Below are 18,341 nucleotides of genomic sequence, written 5' to 3' on the forward strand. Positions count from 1 at the left end.
TTATGTTGGATATAATAAAATAAACTAATAGGTAATGTCAATTTCCAATGCTGTGAATGTTAAAATTGACCATTTGAAATTAATCGCAATGATCTTTCGTTGTTTGTAGTGGTTGATTCTGTAAGAATCATCTTATTCATTAATATGTGATCAAATCGGTTATTAGATAATGTATATATTAAAATGTACATCAGGATCTACAAACCTATGTTTGATCAAAAATAATTTAGTACTATTAATTTGTAAAATGTATAAATAAATACATGCACAAATGAGTAAAAGAAAAAACATTTATTCCATATAGCATTTATAATATCAATATTCGATGAAGTTATATTCGTTGTCTTAAAAGCTAATAAGTAAAATATGTTTGTTCAAACCATTTAGAACAAGCATTTTATAGTGCCGACTATGACTGATAGTTATAATATTTAACATTATATTTTACCTAATAAATATTACCTAATTTATTTAAACAAAACAACTAAAAAAATCATTTTACCTAATCTAAGATATTCACAGATAATTTAACTGAGATATGAACACTTGAGCTCAAAATAATAATATGAGTATGGTTTTTCATTTATACTTTGATAAAAAAATAAAACCACTATTTGAATACAAAACAAAATAACAATTTTTCTTATCAGTATTTCATCACTTATGAATATTTTACATTTAAAATTTTAAACATACAAATAATAAATTTAACAACTCGTAAATGTTAGAAATGTATCAAACAAAATTGAAATATTAAACTAAATTTTTTCTTTCAATAACTAACAAAAATACCACCAAATCACAAAAACAATATAATCAACAAAAAAAATATTGTTTAAAAATAGTTATTAAAAATAAAATACTCGTTACTGACAATAATACAGATTTGAGATTATGTAGAAATTCATAAAAATTAACCTTAGAACTTAATACCACAAAAGTGTTATGAACTTATTATACTTTTCAAACAGTACCATGATTAAATCAAATTAATATAATATACTATGCAGTCAATAGCCATATTATGAGCTTGGTTTTTTTGTACTTCTGTCCCAATCGTCGTGCAGTGATTTCATGTCATTAAGTGCCTCCTTAATACGAACAGAAAACCTATTTGAATCCTATAAAACAGCACAATGTGATTAAAAACAAAACTAGCAGTTGAAAATTAAATTAACATACAGTGTGGGGAGAACTTTTTTTGCTCGAGATGTGGAAGAAAACTAGATTTTCTCCAGCTATTATGTAACTAACACCATATCCATCATTGGCTACAGGGCCAAATCCACCACCAGCAGAAATGCAATTAGGAAATTTCCTCAAGTCAAACTGAGTGGTTTGTCCATGTGGTGTTTGTGATGTTGACAACCTCCATGGTTCACTCAATACTTTCTATAAATGGGAAACATATTATAAACTAGTTTAAATATTGAAAGACATTTCACAATTTATTAAATTTAGATGTTTCTTGGATACATAAATACAAAAATCTGTTAGTACTCTAAACACATGAATAAAATGGTCACAGCGTATATTATGCATGTAAGACGCAAGATATAAAAATTGAATTATTTTACCAACAATTGTTCAATGATTTTAAATTTTAGTTACGTTTAAGAATGGTGATTCGACTTCCAAATACTTGGAAACTACATATAAGCAAAACAAATGTCTGTCAATTCCTTTTCCACACATTGCATCTTGATAACCTCTTTGGTGAGTTGCACATGCTTCTCTCAATAGAGAGATACGTTTATTTGTCTATACATAAATTAGAAATTTGAATAATTAAACACAGAAATTTAATTTATGTGTGTTAACAGGTAACAACTAACATCAACTTTTGGATCCAACATAGATTTCACCCAAATTGAAGACTCAAGAGTACAGGGTCTCACAGTTTCCGTTCTACCTTCCCTGTACAATCTGGTCATTGATGCCTCATATGTTAGACTAAACTTACCAGCGTCCTATAAACATAAAAATCAAATTGTTTTGTTAGACTTTTTGTGACGATTAATTAATATAGTAAAATTAAGATATCAAAAAGTAACTATAAATTACTCTGAAATATGCCAGTTGGAGTGCCATCTGAATAAAAGCATCTGGACTGACTCTAGCAGTTTTCATGAATCCCTTGCCATAATCATCGAATGCCAAAATACGCAGATCAATATCATTTACTAAGGCTAATGAGACCTAAAATAACAATAAATAATAATAAACAGTTCATTAATTAACTCCCCAAACAAAATGTGTAAAAATATTACTTGATATGATTTTTCAATAGCTTCTAACACTGGTTCCAAATTCCATTGAAGCCTTATAGGTTTTGGAGGTTCCAATTCAGGAGCACCTTTCGTGTGTCCATTTTCTTGATATCTTTATGTATGAGAAAATGAATACTATTAATTGATTTTATCAATACAATAGTCTTATTTTATTCTTTGTGGTAAATATTATAAAGTATGAAATGTGTAAAATATTTAAGCGTGATGTTTCATTATGTCAGAATGAAATGATGTACCTATGATTTTTAACCATAATCCATTATTATATATTCATATATTATCAAAAATAAAGGAACCCATCCATCATCAAATTATAAACCAATTATAACAAATGTTACACAAAACAACATATAATTAATTTTTGTTTTTTGTTCTTAGTATTGGCTTAAAACTAAATTATATAATAATTAATAAATAATGATGATTCATGATAGTCATTAACAATTAATAATTATTAATAACACAATATACTCAGATGAAAATAATTGTTAATATTAAAAGATTACAACCCCATTATTCGAATAATTGACATAATAATCATGAAATTGGATGGCTTCCTACAAAATAAGAATTGTGTGCACAAATTAGTAAATTATAATGGATTAATTTATTTATTGTATGGATTATTACCCCACAACTAGGTCGCCGCATAGAAAATGTTCCCATAAATGACCCATAACCGGTGCATCTGCCCTGTCATCAATGAAAACAATAACCAAGTAATACAATTAATCAGAAGCCGAGTTATATGTAGCTTATCCAAATCACAATATTTAGATAAATTGATGAAATTATTAATGTGATAGTTAAATTATAATGTTTTGAATTTGTAGTTATGATAAAAGATGACGTGCGTTTTTAATTTACCATGAGTAATAATGTATTATTGTTGTTTCTTCAAAGAAGTACCAAGTCCATAAAAATAATTACGCAAATATTCCCAGCAAGCAAATTATAAAATATCATACAAAAAAATTCAGGCTTTATTACAGTAAAACTGCAACCTATTAAGTTACCCAGATTTTTTTGCTTCATCAAAAATTATGAACTCCCAAAGATGAGACATAACCGCGGCATCAGCCCTGTAACAACGCTTGTTAAATGCAAATTCAAAACAATATTTGAAATTTTAATTAAACATTAGAAGTTTAATTCAAACATTTACAAAACGTGATACAAACATACACATTTCAATTACTGATTGAATAATAATACTATGAAACACTCACCACGAATGCTCAGCATTGAAACCCACCTAGAAAAGATATGGAAATTATTAATTTGTTTAAACTTATAGCATTATTATTTATTTTTTATGTAATATATTTATGAATAAACATTACTCTTCCATTTGATCCAATACATAAAGTAAATGATTTATCAAACCAACGGTCATATCCTTTGCCAGTCATTAATATTCTTCCAAATTCATCCAATTTTTTTGAATTTTTCTAAATAAAAGATAATATTTTTTAATACTAAATAAACTATGAATATACATATTAAGTTAAGTAATAATAAACCTTTACCAATTTAAAAAAGGTATATTAATATTATATTCTGTATTATCTCAGCTCACAAAATTAATAAGACCTCATTAGTCACTTAATATTAAATACTTACAGGGTCATACTCATATGGAACCTCATCTAATGTAACAACAAAAGCTGCTTTTTCAATAGCATCTAAGCTTTGTCTGTTTATGCCCTTAAAAAAATATTGGGTGCGTGTATTTGCCCAATGTGTTCGATCAGCAGCAGTTAAAGCAGCTACTTTTTCTTCTCCAGCATATGGTTTTTCTGTGTTATCGAGAATTGATTGTATTTGTCTAAATGATTAAATATATATATTTTTTAAATATCATCACAAGAATTAGATACAAAGAAAATATTTACTCTTCAATTTCACAAGGATGAAGTATACGGTTTTGACTATAGATAATCACTTTAAAATATCGTCCAGCATGATACACTACTATGTGTCTACTATCGTTGTAATGAACAATCTTATCACTCACAGCACCAGGAACACGTGTTGTATTAAATATCCTTTCATATTGCCATGAACACAAAGGAACCAATCCTTGAACTCTTATCTACAAAGTATAAATATTGTTGAGTTATTATATTGCATTATATTTTTAACAGTCAAATTTCTAAATACCGGTTCAAGTTCTTGACGTTCAATCAGTCTTCTATACTGTAAACACTGCCAAATTATCATAGCAGCGCGTGCAGCTTGAATAGAAGTTGAATGTAACATTATGGCATCAGTACCATAAAAATTTGAATTAACTATTAAAGGTGTTCGACTTCTTAAATACACATATTCTTCCCACCAATCTGATACATAATTACTCGACCACCTATTAAAATCAAAAGTTCATCTTAATCATTTTTTAATTTATCAAACATTTTATCATAGGTATAATATATAAATATGGTACTTATAGACCCTATAATAATATTATTAAAGCAAATTTACAGTTTTCTGTGCAATTATTTAAGTGCCAAAAAGTATCTTTTTTAGTGCTAGAACTTACAAGCTCTGGTTATAAGTTATTAGTTATTACTAGAGGTCGGATTTATATTCTCTTAATATTCCTTTAAAATATCAGATATATGATGTTTTATGTCTTTAAATATACAAAATATTCTTTTAATATTAAAAAAAAAATCAGTTCAAATTTATTTTTTATTAATTTGGTTTTAAATATATTTAATTAAATTAATTTTACAAAAACAATTAATAACTATATATTGTTCGAGGGATAGTCGTGAAAACAACAAAATAACCGATATGCTAGCGCAATCGATAAGGAATACCTGGAGATTAATTTTTTATTAAAACCCAGAAATAAATCATTTAATGAACATAGTATTTATCCAAGTGCTGATATACATGAAATATGTTCATTATGTGCCGGACTTTACAAAAATATTCTCAAATATTCTATAACCCCAAAAATATGTTTTTTATGAAAAATAAACTTTTTCCTATGAATTTTGTGTTTCATGATTCGTAAAGACTTCTCACTCCCATTTAACTGTATACACTAGAAACAAATATGTAAAATCATAAAAATCCGACCACTAGTTATTACATATGCTCTTATATTATACAGAATATAGTTAATTCTATCTGTCAGTTCTTTTTGTTACACTGTTGTATAAGTTTAAGGAAATAACTAAGTTTATTCTAACTAAAAGAATATTTATACATAGTATTAACAGAAAATGTAGAATGAATCTTATAAGTCACACATTAATGGAATAAATTTCTTTAATTAACGGGACTATTAATGTCTATGGTTAGATCATAAAAGATAAAAGAAATTGATAGTTATGAGAAAATACTTTAACTCAAATGCTTTAAAGCACTGATAAATTGGAACATTAAAGTAGTTACTTTTGTTTATCTGTTTTAATAAACAAATGTATAACACTAATTATAAAAGGTACTTCTATTATTTCACATTAGGTAATGAATAAAATTACTAATATGATCATACATTTTATTAACAAGGCATTTTTAATTACTAACAATATATTTGAAACCTTAACTATATTTCTACATATAAAACATACCAAACCTATTTAATAAGTGTATATTTATAACAATAATCAATATTTTCTCAAAAACCATTTTTACAGAATACAAGTGATTTAAATTGTTCATGCAATTTCATCAATCAACAACTAAACACAAGTGAAAATTAAAATAAAATCACTTTTCTGACTTCCCAATAACTTTAAAAACTATTAAATGTAAGCGAAACTAATTTTAACAAAGTTCCACCACTCATTTGTATTCTAGTTTAACCCATTTTTTATTTTAATAGTTTCAAAAATGATTGAGGTCATTTATAAGAACTTTCATAATGGTTATAAAACAATTATTATATAATTATATAATGATTTAACTACTAAAATGTATAGCTAAAAGATAAGAAAATTCAGTAAATCATAATTAAAATAAGGTAATAATAAAAATATTATTTAAATGACTCATAACATTTCAAGATAAATAAATATAAAATAAATACCATGATTTCAACCACAGATATCGTTGAAGCTTGACTGCTATACCTTCTTCAAATTCATTTGCTAGCTTTACCATACTTTCATACTCTGAATCGTTCATTAATGGACGGACACTTTTTAAATACTGTAATAAAATACAATATTAAAAATAATAACTAAAAGTTTTAAGAATTAAAAATGTAATAACTTATTAGTTATTTAAAATAATTACTCTTTTCATAGTTTCATTAACTGGAGGCAATGGAAGTTTTGGCAATGAACCTTGATAACTGTAAAGTAATGGTTTCCTTTTCGAAGAAAGTAATTTTATACCTAAGGCCCAAAGTTTGGTTTGTAAAGACACTTTATGTCCTCCTCCCCTGCTTTCATACATCCATCCTGAATAAGCAAATATGTGAATAATATATTAACATATTACATATATATCTTAAATTATGATTTCAAATAATTACCTTTATACATTAACATGAGCTTAAAGGTGTATCTCACTATGTAAATTAATATTAACCAAAAAGTTAAGGATAAAATAAAACAAGATACTATTTGCCATATGTAGGATGTCCTAAAAATAAGAAACATAATAATTTTAAATTATATTCAGTTTTAGAATACAAATTAGTAATTCACTTACCCTGGTAAATATTGTAATATAATGTCTGTATATTTAATAAAAGCATTATTGGCATAACGAAGAGCAAGCACAATACCCATCATAGCCCAAAGACTTTGCAACGGGGCTGGAAAAACTCCATTGCGTACATTGTTCTAAAATTTTGAAACAAATTCAAGATTCAAAAGGATAACGTACAAAAATTTTAATCTTAGAAAGCAACATATATTGAAATATTACACATACTTTAAACCTGGCTAAACGCTTTTTCCAAGAACGAATCCCAGATGCCCAAACTAAATGGAGCACTTCCCGATCAAAATTAACATCCCAACCTTCATGGGTAATCGAAAATGAAAATGCAACTGCCGAGTGGGCTTCAGCCATGATAATTAAAAATCTGAAAAGAATATTTTAAAAATAAATTGAAGTATTATAAAAAGGATGAATATACAATTATTATATTTGTCGTATTTCCTAATATACCTAATTATATCTCAAGTTATAAAATATTCAAATCAATCAAGAATTTATCCATCCACAAAAATGTATTAGGCACTAAATATATTTCATTAAGTTACATTATTGATACATTTTATTGTCTAATGAAATTAACTATAATTAGATGTATACACAAAGAATTCATCTTTTAACAATAAAAACAAGGTAAACAACTCAAGACAGATGAACCAAACTTGAATTTGGTTTAGCTTGCCTAATACACTAGCCTTGTAGTTTTATCAAGGTTTTTTCTGTTTATAGTTTATTTGAGTATACTATGTACAGTCATTTTACTTCCTCAAAAATGAAGAAAAAACACTTTCAAATTATAGACCTACTTATTTGTTTGGGATTTAATAGGTACTTCTGCACTTTTTTCATAATCTTATAAACCTATTATATAAGAATAAAACATTGCTCATACCATTAATATTTAATACATTTACTAATTTTTTAATTTTTTATTTCAGCAATATTTTGTTTTTACATAAGAAATTGCATAATTATACAAACAAAATAGGTGAATAAATTATATTATACTATCACTAATATTATAGTATATACCTACTATATTATGCAATACATGATTTATTCTTAATCAATTAAAGAATATAATGAGCACTAATGAAATTATACTCTTAATTACTCAGGTGGGAAGGTATAAAAAGCATTGAGTATACCACCCATTTAATACATTTACTATGTATATCAAAATTAAATTCGATGTTTCTCGCAAGGCAAAAAAAATAAGTTTTAAACGCATTTAAACTAATTTTAAGTTATTACAAAAGCCGTTACTGAATCAATTTAAAGATTTAGTAAGTAAAAATATTTGAAATGTACATCTCAAAAATAATGTATAATAATTAAACCGAATGTTTATTCTTTTTCTGTGCATTATTGTCAATTAACTATTCCAAAGATATTTAACACAATGATTTGAATGAAGCAAAATTCAACTGACTTTTGAAAGCTACCAATTATTATTTTCAGGCTCGCTTTTTTTTTTGTTTTTCATAATTTTGCCAATAAGTATTCTCTTTTACAAGAATCTAACTATATACAGTAATAGGAATGTAGTGCAAATCGACATGGAAAAAATTAAGACTTTGTTAAAAATAAACGATAGTGACATTTACAATAAGAAATAATCTAAGATAATTAGAAAACAAACCTAAGAAAATGAGTAATCTACAAAAACTGAAAACAGTCAAGTATAATATTACATTACCATAAAATAGGTCACCTGTATGTTAAGTGTTTTGCGACAAACAGAATTTTAAATTATTAACAATCGACATTTAGATTTAATGTTATGCAAATTAATTTGGTTTAGGAAAAACAATTGGCTTAACGTATACATGTTGTTATAAATATATCATATGAATTATGCTTGCATTTTAATTAAATAATACAAATGAATTGATGATAATTTAAATAAAATACAGTGACATTGATGTCCTAAAATAGTAAGTAACATTAATAATAATTAAATTAATTGGTCTACACAAAATGTTTTTTTTAAGCATGTAAGAAAATTATAATATTGTACTTGCGTACTGTATACCAATAGGTACTAGGACCTACCTTTTTCTTTAAATTAAAAATAAATAAATATACAAATATATACCTATAAGCTTTAGTTCAATTGAATTCCAGCCACAGTGAAAATAATATTTAGGTAAAGAAATACATTTATTTAAAACCAAACAATTGGTTTGGTCTAAAAAGTTAATGATATATTTAATTCTCACAATTTGTCTGCATCAAATAGATGTGAAATAATGAATAATAAGCATTATTATTTATTATATATGCATACTCGCCTGCTTAATAACTAAAGGAATTAGACCGTTTAAACAAATACAGTAATTTAATTCAAAAATTGTGAATTTAATATAATATTGAGACAGGCGAGAGGCTCTATAAATCAAAATAGCGGTGTTTGTGAAATATTTAGCGAAAAATAATTACCCCACAACGTATTCACAGCACGTCAGGAGGTTCAATCGCTCAACGCCACTGTGTTTAGATGGTGATCATTGAAACGTATTTTTGTTTTTTTGTTTTCTTCTGTCTGTCTCTCTTTTAATAGAGAACGAAAAACGAACGGAAAAGTGAAAGTGAAGACAATAATAATAATAGTAAATCCCAGACACAAACCTGGGACGTTCACACAACGTCAACGAACAGAAGCGTCTGAAACACTGAATAGCGATAGCGATAGCGAATACCGAGTACTGAAATAATTATTGATGTCTGGTAATATTATAATTGTATCTATGACTGTTCTTGTCTCGAACAATAATATAAACAATAAAAATAGAAGTACCCAAAACATGAAGATAGCTGTTATCACATGTCAGTAATCGACGTTCTCCAAATCACAGTGATATAAATAAATGTATATCATCTGTGATACTACAGTTGTTGGGTAAGCATTCGGTGATACTTGTAGTGCTATCTATGTGAAACAACACAACTTCCATTTTTATATATATTTTTTAATTTATTATGTTCCTGTGTCCTGTACTCGTGCTCCTTCAAAAATCATCTGAAATCGAGGCAGGGACGATTATCTGGAATTCTGAATGCAGTCTTTAAAATACCTAGCCAATTTGAAATGAATTTGAAATGCCGAATTTTCAAATGTCAAACAAATTTTCCCTGCTGTCGACTGAAAGCTTATTATTACCGCAATGCTACCGAGTGGATGGGTGTCACGCCCCTTCCAATCACGAACATCTATTTGTTTACCCCTGAATCAGGGCCGTCATTACTCATTTGAGGGACTTTTAGTATACTTACCTAACCTACCTATTCTTTAATATACAAGTTTGAACCTCATCTTAAAATATAATAAATTAAATACCTACTTACTTTATATAGGTAATTGCGCTGGTATTTTAAAAGTACCATGAACTAATGAAAACGGTTTTTTTTTATATATTATATCTGAAAATAAGGAGAGGAATTCTTTAGAGACTATACTCTCAAATTAAATAGGTATAAAATATACCTATTTATTTAATGTAGGTAGGTATATAAAATATATATATACAAATCAGAAATATTATAATTCATTGTCCAATTATTGTTCATGGATTAATATTCTATGTTATTTATTCACGTTGTATGTGCTATATAACTGATGTGAGCTCTGTACATGTATCAGTTAAATTCCAACGATTTAAATTGCAAGTATGACGCAGATTATCTACACATACCATTTCGTTTCCTATCATGGCGCAGATTACCAAAATTAATATTGAGATGTGGTGAAAATTACAAATGTTTTTTTTTTATATTTGATTGCTGATTACATTAGTAGTTAGTACGCACCACGGTAGATTATAATTATAATTATAATCTACCGTGGTACGCACTCAAAATATTATGTATTTTATGGTGGTGCAAAATACAATCTCCAAAACAATAATAGGTATTCTTATCTAAGATAAACGGATGTGGTGGCTACGACCGCACATGTATAGGTAATTGTAATATAGTATATACAAAATGATTCACATTATAGCAGTTATTCAAAATCTAATTTTTGGAATTTCAAAATATCCTTAAAGGCCATATTATTTCCTAATTCTTTAGATTTCTTGTACTTCTTAAGGAATTTCCAGTGAAGATCCAAACTTCTGTTAACCTGAACACCACAGAACACTACTTAAATAGTAAGAAACAAATTAAGACTTTTAAAATATGGTGTTTGAGAATATATTACCAATTAAAGAAAAAATGGGTATAAGTTTGATGGGTGAATCACTTTGTATATATATATTAATTATATATATATATATATGTATATTATTATATATCTAAGCGACTATGCGTAATGCGACCATGACGTAATGAAATGTAAAAATATTGGTAGGTATCTCACGTCTTAGCATTAAATATAATATGGAAGTTTACGATTGGACTACTAAACTGTGTAGTGTGTACCTAAACACTATATATACATGTCTTAGCATAAATTAGACATTTAGTAAACTAACTTACAATTTATTTTAGGTGGTAATGCAAAGCATATTACTTACATAAACTTTTACTATATATTTTAATATACTATAGATTATGTTTTTATTGGCTATGAAACTATTTTTATTTTATAAATTATAATTAATTATCAAACAAAAATAAAATAAAATACTAAAATACCGTGTGTCTTTTACATGTTTAAGTCGTACAACGTGTACACTACACTGTACGTTGTGCCTATAACCTAAAGGTAATATATTATAATTTATGATGAATAATTATGTAAAAATATCAAACTTTACTATACAACATAATATTACCTAATGGCCAATCGAGGTACACACAAAACATACACACATACAATAAACACTCATAACAAATAAGTAATAACTTAGGTAGTACAATAAAGTACCTTCCTACCTAGTACCTAGTACCTACTACCTATTATGCCATTGAGTATAGATAGTACTACCTATCTCAATGCTATTACTTGGGTATTAGTAAGTTATTATATTGCAGATAATAGATTATTAGATCTATTTATATTTTGTGCTGGCTGTGATACATAATTACAATAACAATAATTATAACAATAATAATTATCCAAATTTAAGAATAAGTACCTATACGACTATACGTTCTAAAGCATAATATACTTACTATAATGACCCTACTATATAGATACACATTTGCGACATTGTACACTGTATAATAATTATAAAGTGCGACAGTCTGTCCGTATGACACGTGTTTCCTTCAATCTATTCTGAAAACTGGATCAAACTCTGAAACTAGTACAAAGAGTTACCTTGTTAGTTGTTAATTATAATAGCAAATAACAAGTCACAACTATAGTCTATGGATATTACCTAGGTACCTACGCTTTGTTTTGAGCTCTTTTTATTGTAGCCGCAGTTAAACAAACATCATACATGTTATGTTTTATCTTCATAATATGTCATCTCCTTAATTTCGTGTCAGACTTCATATTCATTTCATCTGCCAATAAGCAGCAATTTGTATTGCTTTGTCTTCATATTAATTTTACCTGACAGTAAACGGCAATCTGTGTTGCTTTGTCTGAGATGTCAGTGTTCGTCATAAAAGCATCCTTCCCGCATAAAGTCAGCACTAAAATAAATGATCTGAGTCTATATGAAATATAGGTATTATAATATATAGGTATTTCATACTTCTTACCTACACACAATACTGAATACACTAAACAGGGTGATTTTTTTTTTCTATCGTAAACCAGACAATATTACATTATCTTAATTTGACGACTCGAAATAATAATATAATATAGCCTTATATAGGAACCAATGATTTTGTTTTAACTTTCAATGTTAAAATATTTGAATTGCATTATGTTAAAGTGTGAGTATGTCCTTAAAAGTAAAAATTAAGTTAAATTGTAAATAATTAGTATCTAAAATAATAATTCCATAATAGTAGATACTACCTATTTTTTTATACATAATAGAACATTTATTACTCAAAAAAATTTGCTAAATATTTGTGATTATTACGAATTTTATCAAAATTCTAAGTTCAAAAGCTCATAAAAAATTATTGTGTATTTACGCTCAACTTTTTTTTTTAATTCCCACTAACAACAAATTACGAGGCACCTAGCTTGTATTACTTTTACAAGTTTTTTGCGAAAAATTTTTTATCGACTTGAGTTTAAAAAAAACCTTTAATAATCGAAAATTTCATATGCCTATAAATAATTCAACACGAGTCAAAATATTTTGAAAATTTTTATGGTGTATAGAAAATTCCAACACAAACATTCAGTGTATATTTCATGTATCTACTGTCATTTTATTTAGAGTTACACTAAAAACCAAAATTGATTTTTTCGAAAACTGGTTTTTCGTAAAAATTCCCGTTTTTCCTTAATTTTTTGTCGGTTTTGAAAACTTTAATGAATTTTAAATTTTGGCATCTCGGTTGCATCAACTAGATTCACTTCCTACCATAAAAGTTGATGTTAAAGAAAATCGAAGCACTTTTACAGTTTTACTGCCCCAAACTGCGCTGGCCAACACAAAAATAAATAAATAAAAAAACACACATCATTGTAAAATCAATACAGTCATCGTTCCGCTGAGAATCAGAAATATAAAATATAAAAAAACCTATGAGATCAGAGATTCATTAATATTCTTACTTCTAAATTTTAATATTTTATTATAGGTCAGTTATAAATTATAATATAAATTTAACATAATTAAATGGATTATTTATTCTGAACGTACAATTTTCTATGTTATTTTTATAAAAAAAAACATTAAGCTCGAAATATAATAAGTATGAAGGATAAAGTCTATATTGGCTTGCATAGAATTAATTTTTAAGATTATTTAAATTAGTAATTTAAGGCGATAACTGCAGTCTCAAATAAGTGCCTAGCCAGATTGAAATACCATATTATTATGATATAATTTGTTGAACTATTGCCAAATAAACAGTTTTAAGTAATTTAATGCTGAATTCACTGTAACCTAATAATTAATACTCCATCTTCGTACGATTATCATTATCATTTATCAGTCATCAAGAAAAAAATTAAACCACATTTGTTACATTGCAGTGGTCCTTATTACGATGTTATTACATGCGATATAATTTACTGCCTACGTAGAATAGAGCATAATATAGCAGCATCTAGCGGTCTGCCGCACTCCAATTATGACTAAATTTAGAAGCAATGATTGTCTATTCTACCACTTGACGGCTTCAATCCGAACATTTATTATATTATTATGTATGGCAGGTCGATTAGCATTCGGTTAGAGAAGGTTGAGACCGTGATCTCGGTCACACAAACACCACCCCCCTCTAACTAGAAATACTCACCACCTAGGTCCTAGATTGAGCATGCATTGCTACTTACACAAAAGCAAAACATAAAACAAAATACCAATTCTCTAGTCTAGTCATAGGTTCACGTCTGAATATCTGTTAATGCCATATAGGCCAACCGACAAAGCAAAGTAAACCATAGCCCTCCTTGGAGGTCTGAAAAGTGTCACACACACAAAACACACACCTGACTACCGTGGCTTTGATCCGAACTATAGAATTTGAATTAGTAGTCGTAATATCCCACCGGGTTACACAAAGAAAATGATGAATTATTGATGGTTTAATAAAAATCAGGGGTCACTAAGTCATGTTTATGAGTAGAGACATTAGAGCACAAAACCCAAAAAATAAGTTTTTGAATTTGAAAGAATGCTCAGTTCTAAGAAAAATGGTAAAGGTTTAATGTTTATAAACTAAAGGTTTTATTAAAATTATGATACTTCTAAAATCTTTAGCATAAAAATTAACACATTTATAAGTAAATCAAACATCAAAAAAAATTTTAGGAAATTTTGACATTTTAAAATTTATTATTATAATACAGGGTATCAATATAAGACCGCTATCTCTTCTATTTTCTATATTATGACTTATGCAGATTAGATTTGAAATTATGTCTAAAGTATAAAAACGGTAATACGGTTATGAACTCAGCCAACCACATATAAATATGGTTATTTTGATAAAACTGTAGTAACTATAGTTATTTTTGATTATTTATTGTAAAAGCCCTTTGCTCATTAAATGGCATATTGTTTTTGAGGTATAAATATTCTATGAGCATTATTAACTTAAGAGGATATTTTTGAAAACGAATGTTTAATGTAGTGGGCTACACGTACAATGGATGTATACAGAAAAACTAAGCTAAAAAAATCTAGGAAAATATTCCAAAGTATCCCGGCAAAGTAGAACAAATCAAACGTCTATTCTATGTTGTATTATATGTATAAGAATATTATATTTGATTTACTATGATTGTATTTAATTCAATTAGATACACATGCTTAAATAAAAATAAATAAATTATGTTTAAATTTCCATCATGGTTATATTATGACAATAAATGTTATTATACAGGTTTGAAATTAAAGATACGTTTATGCACAAAATGGCCAGTATTAGGTACCAGCTTGGAGCTTTACATTCTTGCGAGCAGGTTAATTAATCAGTAAATCTTTTTTTCATAAAAACCGCCTTACGAATATCAGAATATAACATTCTTATTGAAAATATTATTTTCTATAAAGTCAAAACTGATGAAACTTATATCGCTTACAACCGTGTAATACTGTTTTATTTTACTATTAATATATTTATATATGCATGTACAAAGAACAAAGAACAGAATTGGGTAAGTTGATGAAAATAATTAACGCAAGTTAGGTGTGTCAAGTTAAGTGAACGCAAGATCGTTAGGTTAGAAGTTAATAATTAATAGTTAACTAATAATAAATATAACTCATTAACTCGTCAAATTTAAAGCTAATATGGAAAATTATATTAATTTAACTCAGTTAATCTACTTTTTTAGTTAGTAGGTACGCGAATCACATAAAGAATATTTTGTGTCCATCTTATAATATAATATATATTATTTTATTAGAAACATTTTTAAACATTTTTATTTTATTTAGAAATAGAACAGAAACTAAAGTATTAGTGACTATTATAGTGTATACCTATTACCCATCATTTGTATTTAAAACCCGTGTACAGTATTTAGTGTCCTATAGTAATTACCTTATAATTTATATTAATGTATAAAGCTAAAAATTTCAAAAACACTTGATAGGTTATTTTTAAATCAACTAAAACAACCGTATTGTTAAAAGTTATTTCAAAAGCAAATTAAAATAGTTCAATTTATAAGTTCATTAGAAAATTAATCAACTAGCAAGATTAAAAAGTTTAAAATCAAAAAAACTGTTTAGCTTAGTTGACGTTTTAACTAGTCAATGCCCACTTTTTGCTTTTTATAATTAAAAGTAAACAGATAACTCATTGAGGTACGTACAATATATTTTTATAAACAGGTGGACTGTAGGTACACGATATAATATGCCCATAGATAGATAAAGGGAATAGTCTGACTATATTACCTATACTCTGTTGCTAAATATTCGATATCGTATAAAACAATATAAAATCTTTATAGTTACTGTAAATCGTTGCAGACATTAATGTTTGTTTATAGAAACCATAACAATAATACAAAATAATGTGATAATATTTATGATACTTATGTTAGACTGGTATTTGTTTCTAATTTTAATGCTGATAACCAGTAAAGCTGACTGTGTGTAATAGATCACACGATTTTGTTTCAGCAGCAAAATTGCAAAATACACCATCGGCACTTAGCTGCACAGATAATAATTACCTATTATGAATTTGTGGATGACTTCTAACCTATTATCATCTACCAAATTGGTCTATATACATAAATGAGTAGTATGTAACTCAGTAACTGCATAACATGTCATTATATATACCTATATAATTATATAAATAATAAATATATATGCATTTTATGATATAATATTAAGCAGCTATGAATTATGAAATAATAATAATTAATTAATACACAATTATTTTTCACTGACATTTGATCCTCATAAATATTTCTGCTATGTTCAGGTAAAAAATATTAAATCTTAAATAATATTGCGAAAATACCGTAAGTGGTGCGCAAACACTACAAACTGTAGTTTGTGATTTAATATTTCAGGCAAGCATAATCAAATCCTACCTGTATTATTCATCTCGATTTTCAACTTAATATCTAATTTTTATATTTTGGAAAAGAACAAATCTACCAAAATCAATATTATAATAATATATTATATAAACATATGGTACATCTGGTTTAAGTGTATGACTGCAATGAAATACTAAATTGTATGGTATTATACATCAATAAAAATAATATACTATAATAATTTGGTTGTGATGATTGCTAAATGAAACACTAAAAATATTAAACAATTATATATATTTCTGTCACGCCTGCAGTTTGCACCGAAAATTTAGTTTTCGAATACGGTTGGAGCGTTGGTAAAATTGAAATCACCAAAAGTGCTGGGCACAACCAGACACTGAAATCTATACCATGGTCCTTACAAACATACAATTTTGGTTACATCTTATATTCATATTATAACTTCCTCAGATGACGCGCAAACGTTTTTTAATATTTCAGGTCATGTTGGACACGTTGTATTCGGCTAGAACGCTAGACAAAACGTATAAAGGTATTAAAATAATACGTGTGTGATTAATGATTATAACTTATAAGTTGTAACAAATTTGATTTGGAATTATTTATCACAACTCACAAGCGGTTCCATCCTGAACATTTTTCTTTCGTGAAATAGTCTTCGTAGAATAGGTAGTCTGGTTGTTGCATAGACCCCTGAATTACCTTTGCCGTGATCGACAAATTCAAACCCGAACGAGTGACCAAAAATAGTTTGTGTGGCTCGTGCGGGAAGACAATTTCACTTCCCACCCTTACAGCACAAATACACAATATGTACCTACTATTATGCCTTAAAGTTTGAAAAATAAAACTCCCAATTTTTTAGTTACAACTTAGAGATAACATCTTATTTAAGTATCCTTAAATATATAAATGTATTAGGTAGGTACCTAACTTACATATGTTAAGTACATGCTTATATAGTTATATGGACTGAGTGGACTGTAGTTAAAGTAGATATATATATATATGTGTGTATTATCGTTTTTCGAAAAGTACATAATTTAAATACCAAGAATACAGTAAACGTATTATATGCCTTATACTATTAACCAAGTGGTCTATATTTCAAAGTCTTTATAATATAATTGTTGCAGAAATAATATAACATTATAATTGAGCTATCTGAACCGTCACGGTTACATGCAGTGCAATTGTTTGAATTTGTATATGTTCAAATTGTGACAGTTTTGATTATCAAATGTTGAAATGTATCTACTTCAAGTTTCTTGCATTTGACATCCTCCTCCGATACGGTTCTACGG

At 27.1% G+C, this 18,341-nt stretch overlaps 1 protein-coding gene across 3 annotated transcripts; it reads right to left on the bottom strand.

The window, feature by feature from the left end:
- Positions 1-290: 290 nt before the first annotated feature.
- On the bottom strand, positions 291-9,740 carry LOC111035584 (carnitine O-palmitoyltransferase 1, liver isoform). 3 transcript variants are annotated; one of them, XM_022317259.1, is made up of 19 exons: positions 9,420-9,740; positions 7,191-7,344; positions 6,966-7,099; positions 6,787-6,896; positions 6,546-6,712; positions 6,337-6,458; positions 4,455-4,656; positions 4,187-4,386; positions 3,915-4,119; positions 3,635-3,742; positions 3,521-3,546; positions 3,308-3,373; positions 2,922-2,984; positions 2,271-2,382; positions 2,065-2,199; positions 1,836-1,970; positions 1,612-1,761; positions 1,183-1,392; positions 291-1,121 (listed from the first exon to the last, which is right to left on the bottom strand). In XM_022317259.1, the coding sequence occupies exons 2-19, from the start codon at positions 7,329-7,331 to the stop codon at positions 1,023-1,025; spliced, it is 2,385 nt and encodes a 794-aa protein (XP_022172951.1). In that variant the 5' UTR covers positions 7,332-7,344; positions 9,420-9,740; the 3' UTR covers positions 291-1,022. The 3 variants fall into 3 exon arrangements, with proteins under 3 accessions (XP_022172951.1, XP_022172953.1, XP_022172952.1); XM_022317261.1 differs by lacking the exon at positions 3,308-3,373; XM_022317260.1 differs by lacking the exon at positions 2,922-2,984 and having other exon boundaries at positions 9,420-9,739.
- Between the last annotated feature and the right edge of the window lie 8,601 nt (positions 9,741-18,341).

The sequence above is a fragment of the Myzus persicae genome, unplaced genomic scaffold (genome assembly GCF_001856785.1).
Source record: "Myzus persicae strain clone G006 unplaced genomic scaffold, MPER_G0061.0, whole genome shotgun sequence".
Classification (NCBI taxonomy): domain Eukaryota; kingdom Metazoa; phylum Arthropoda; class Insecta; order Hemiptera; family Aphididae; genus Myzus; species Myzus persicae.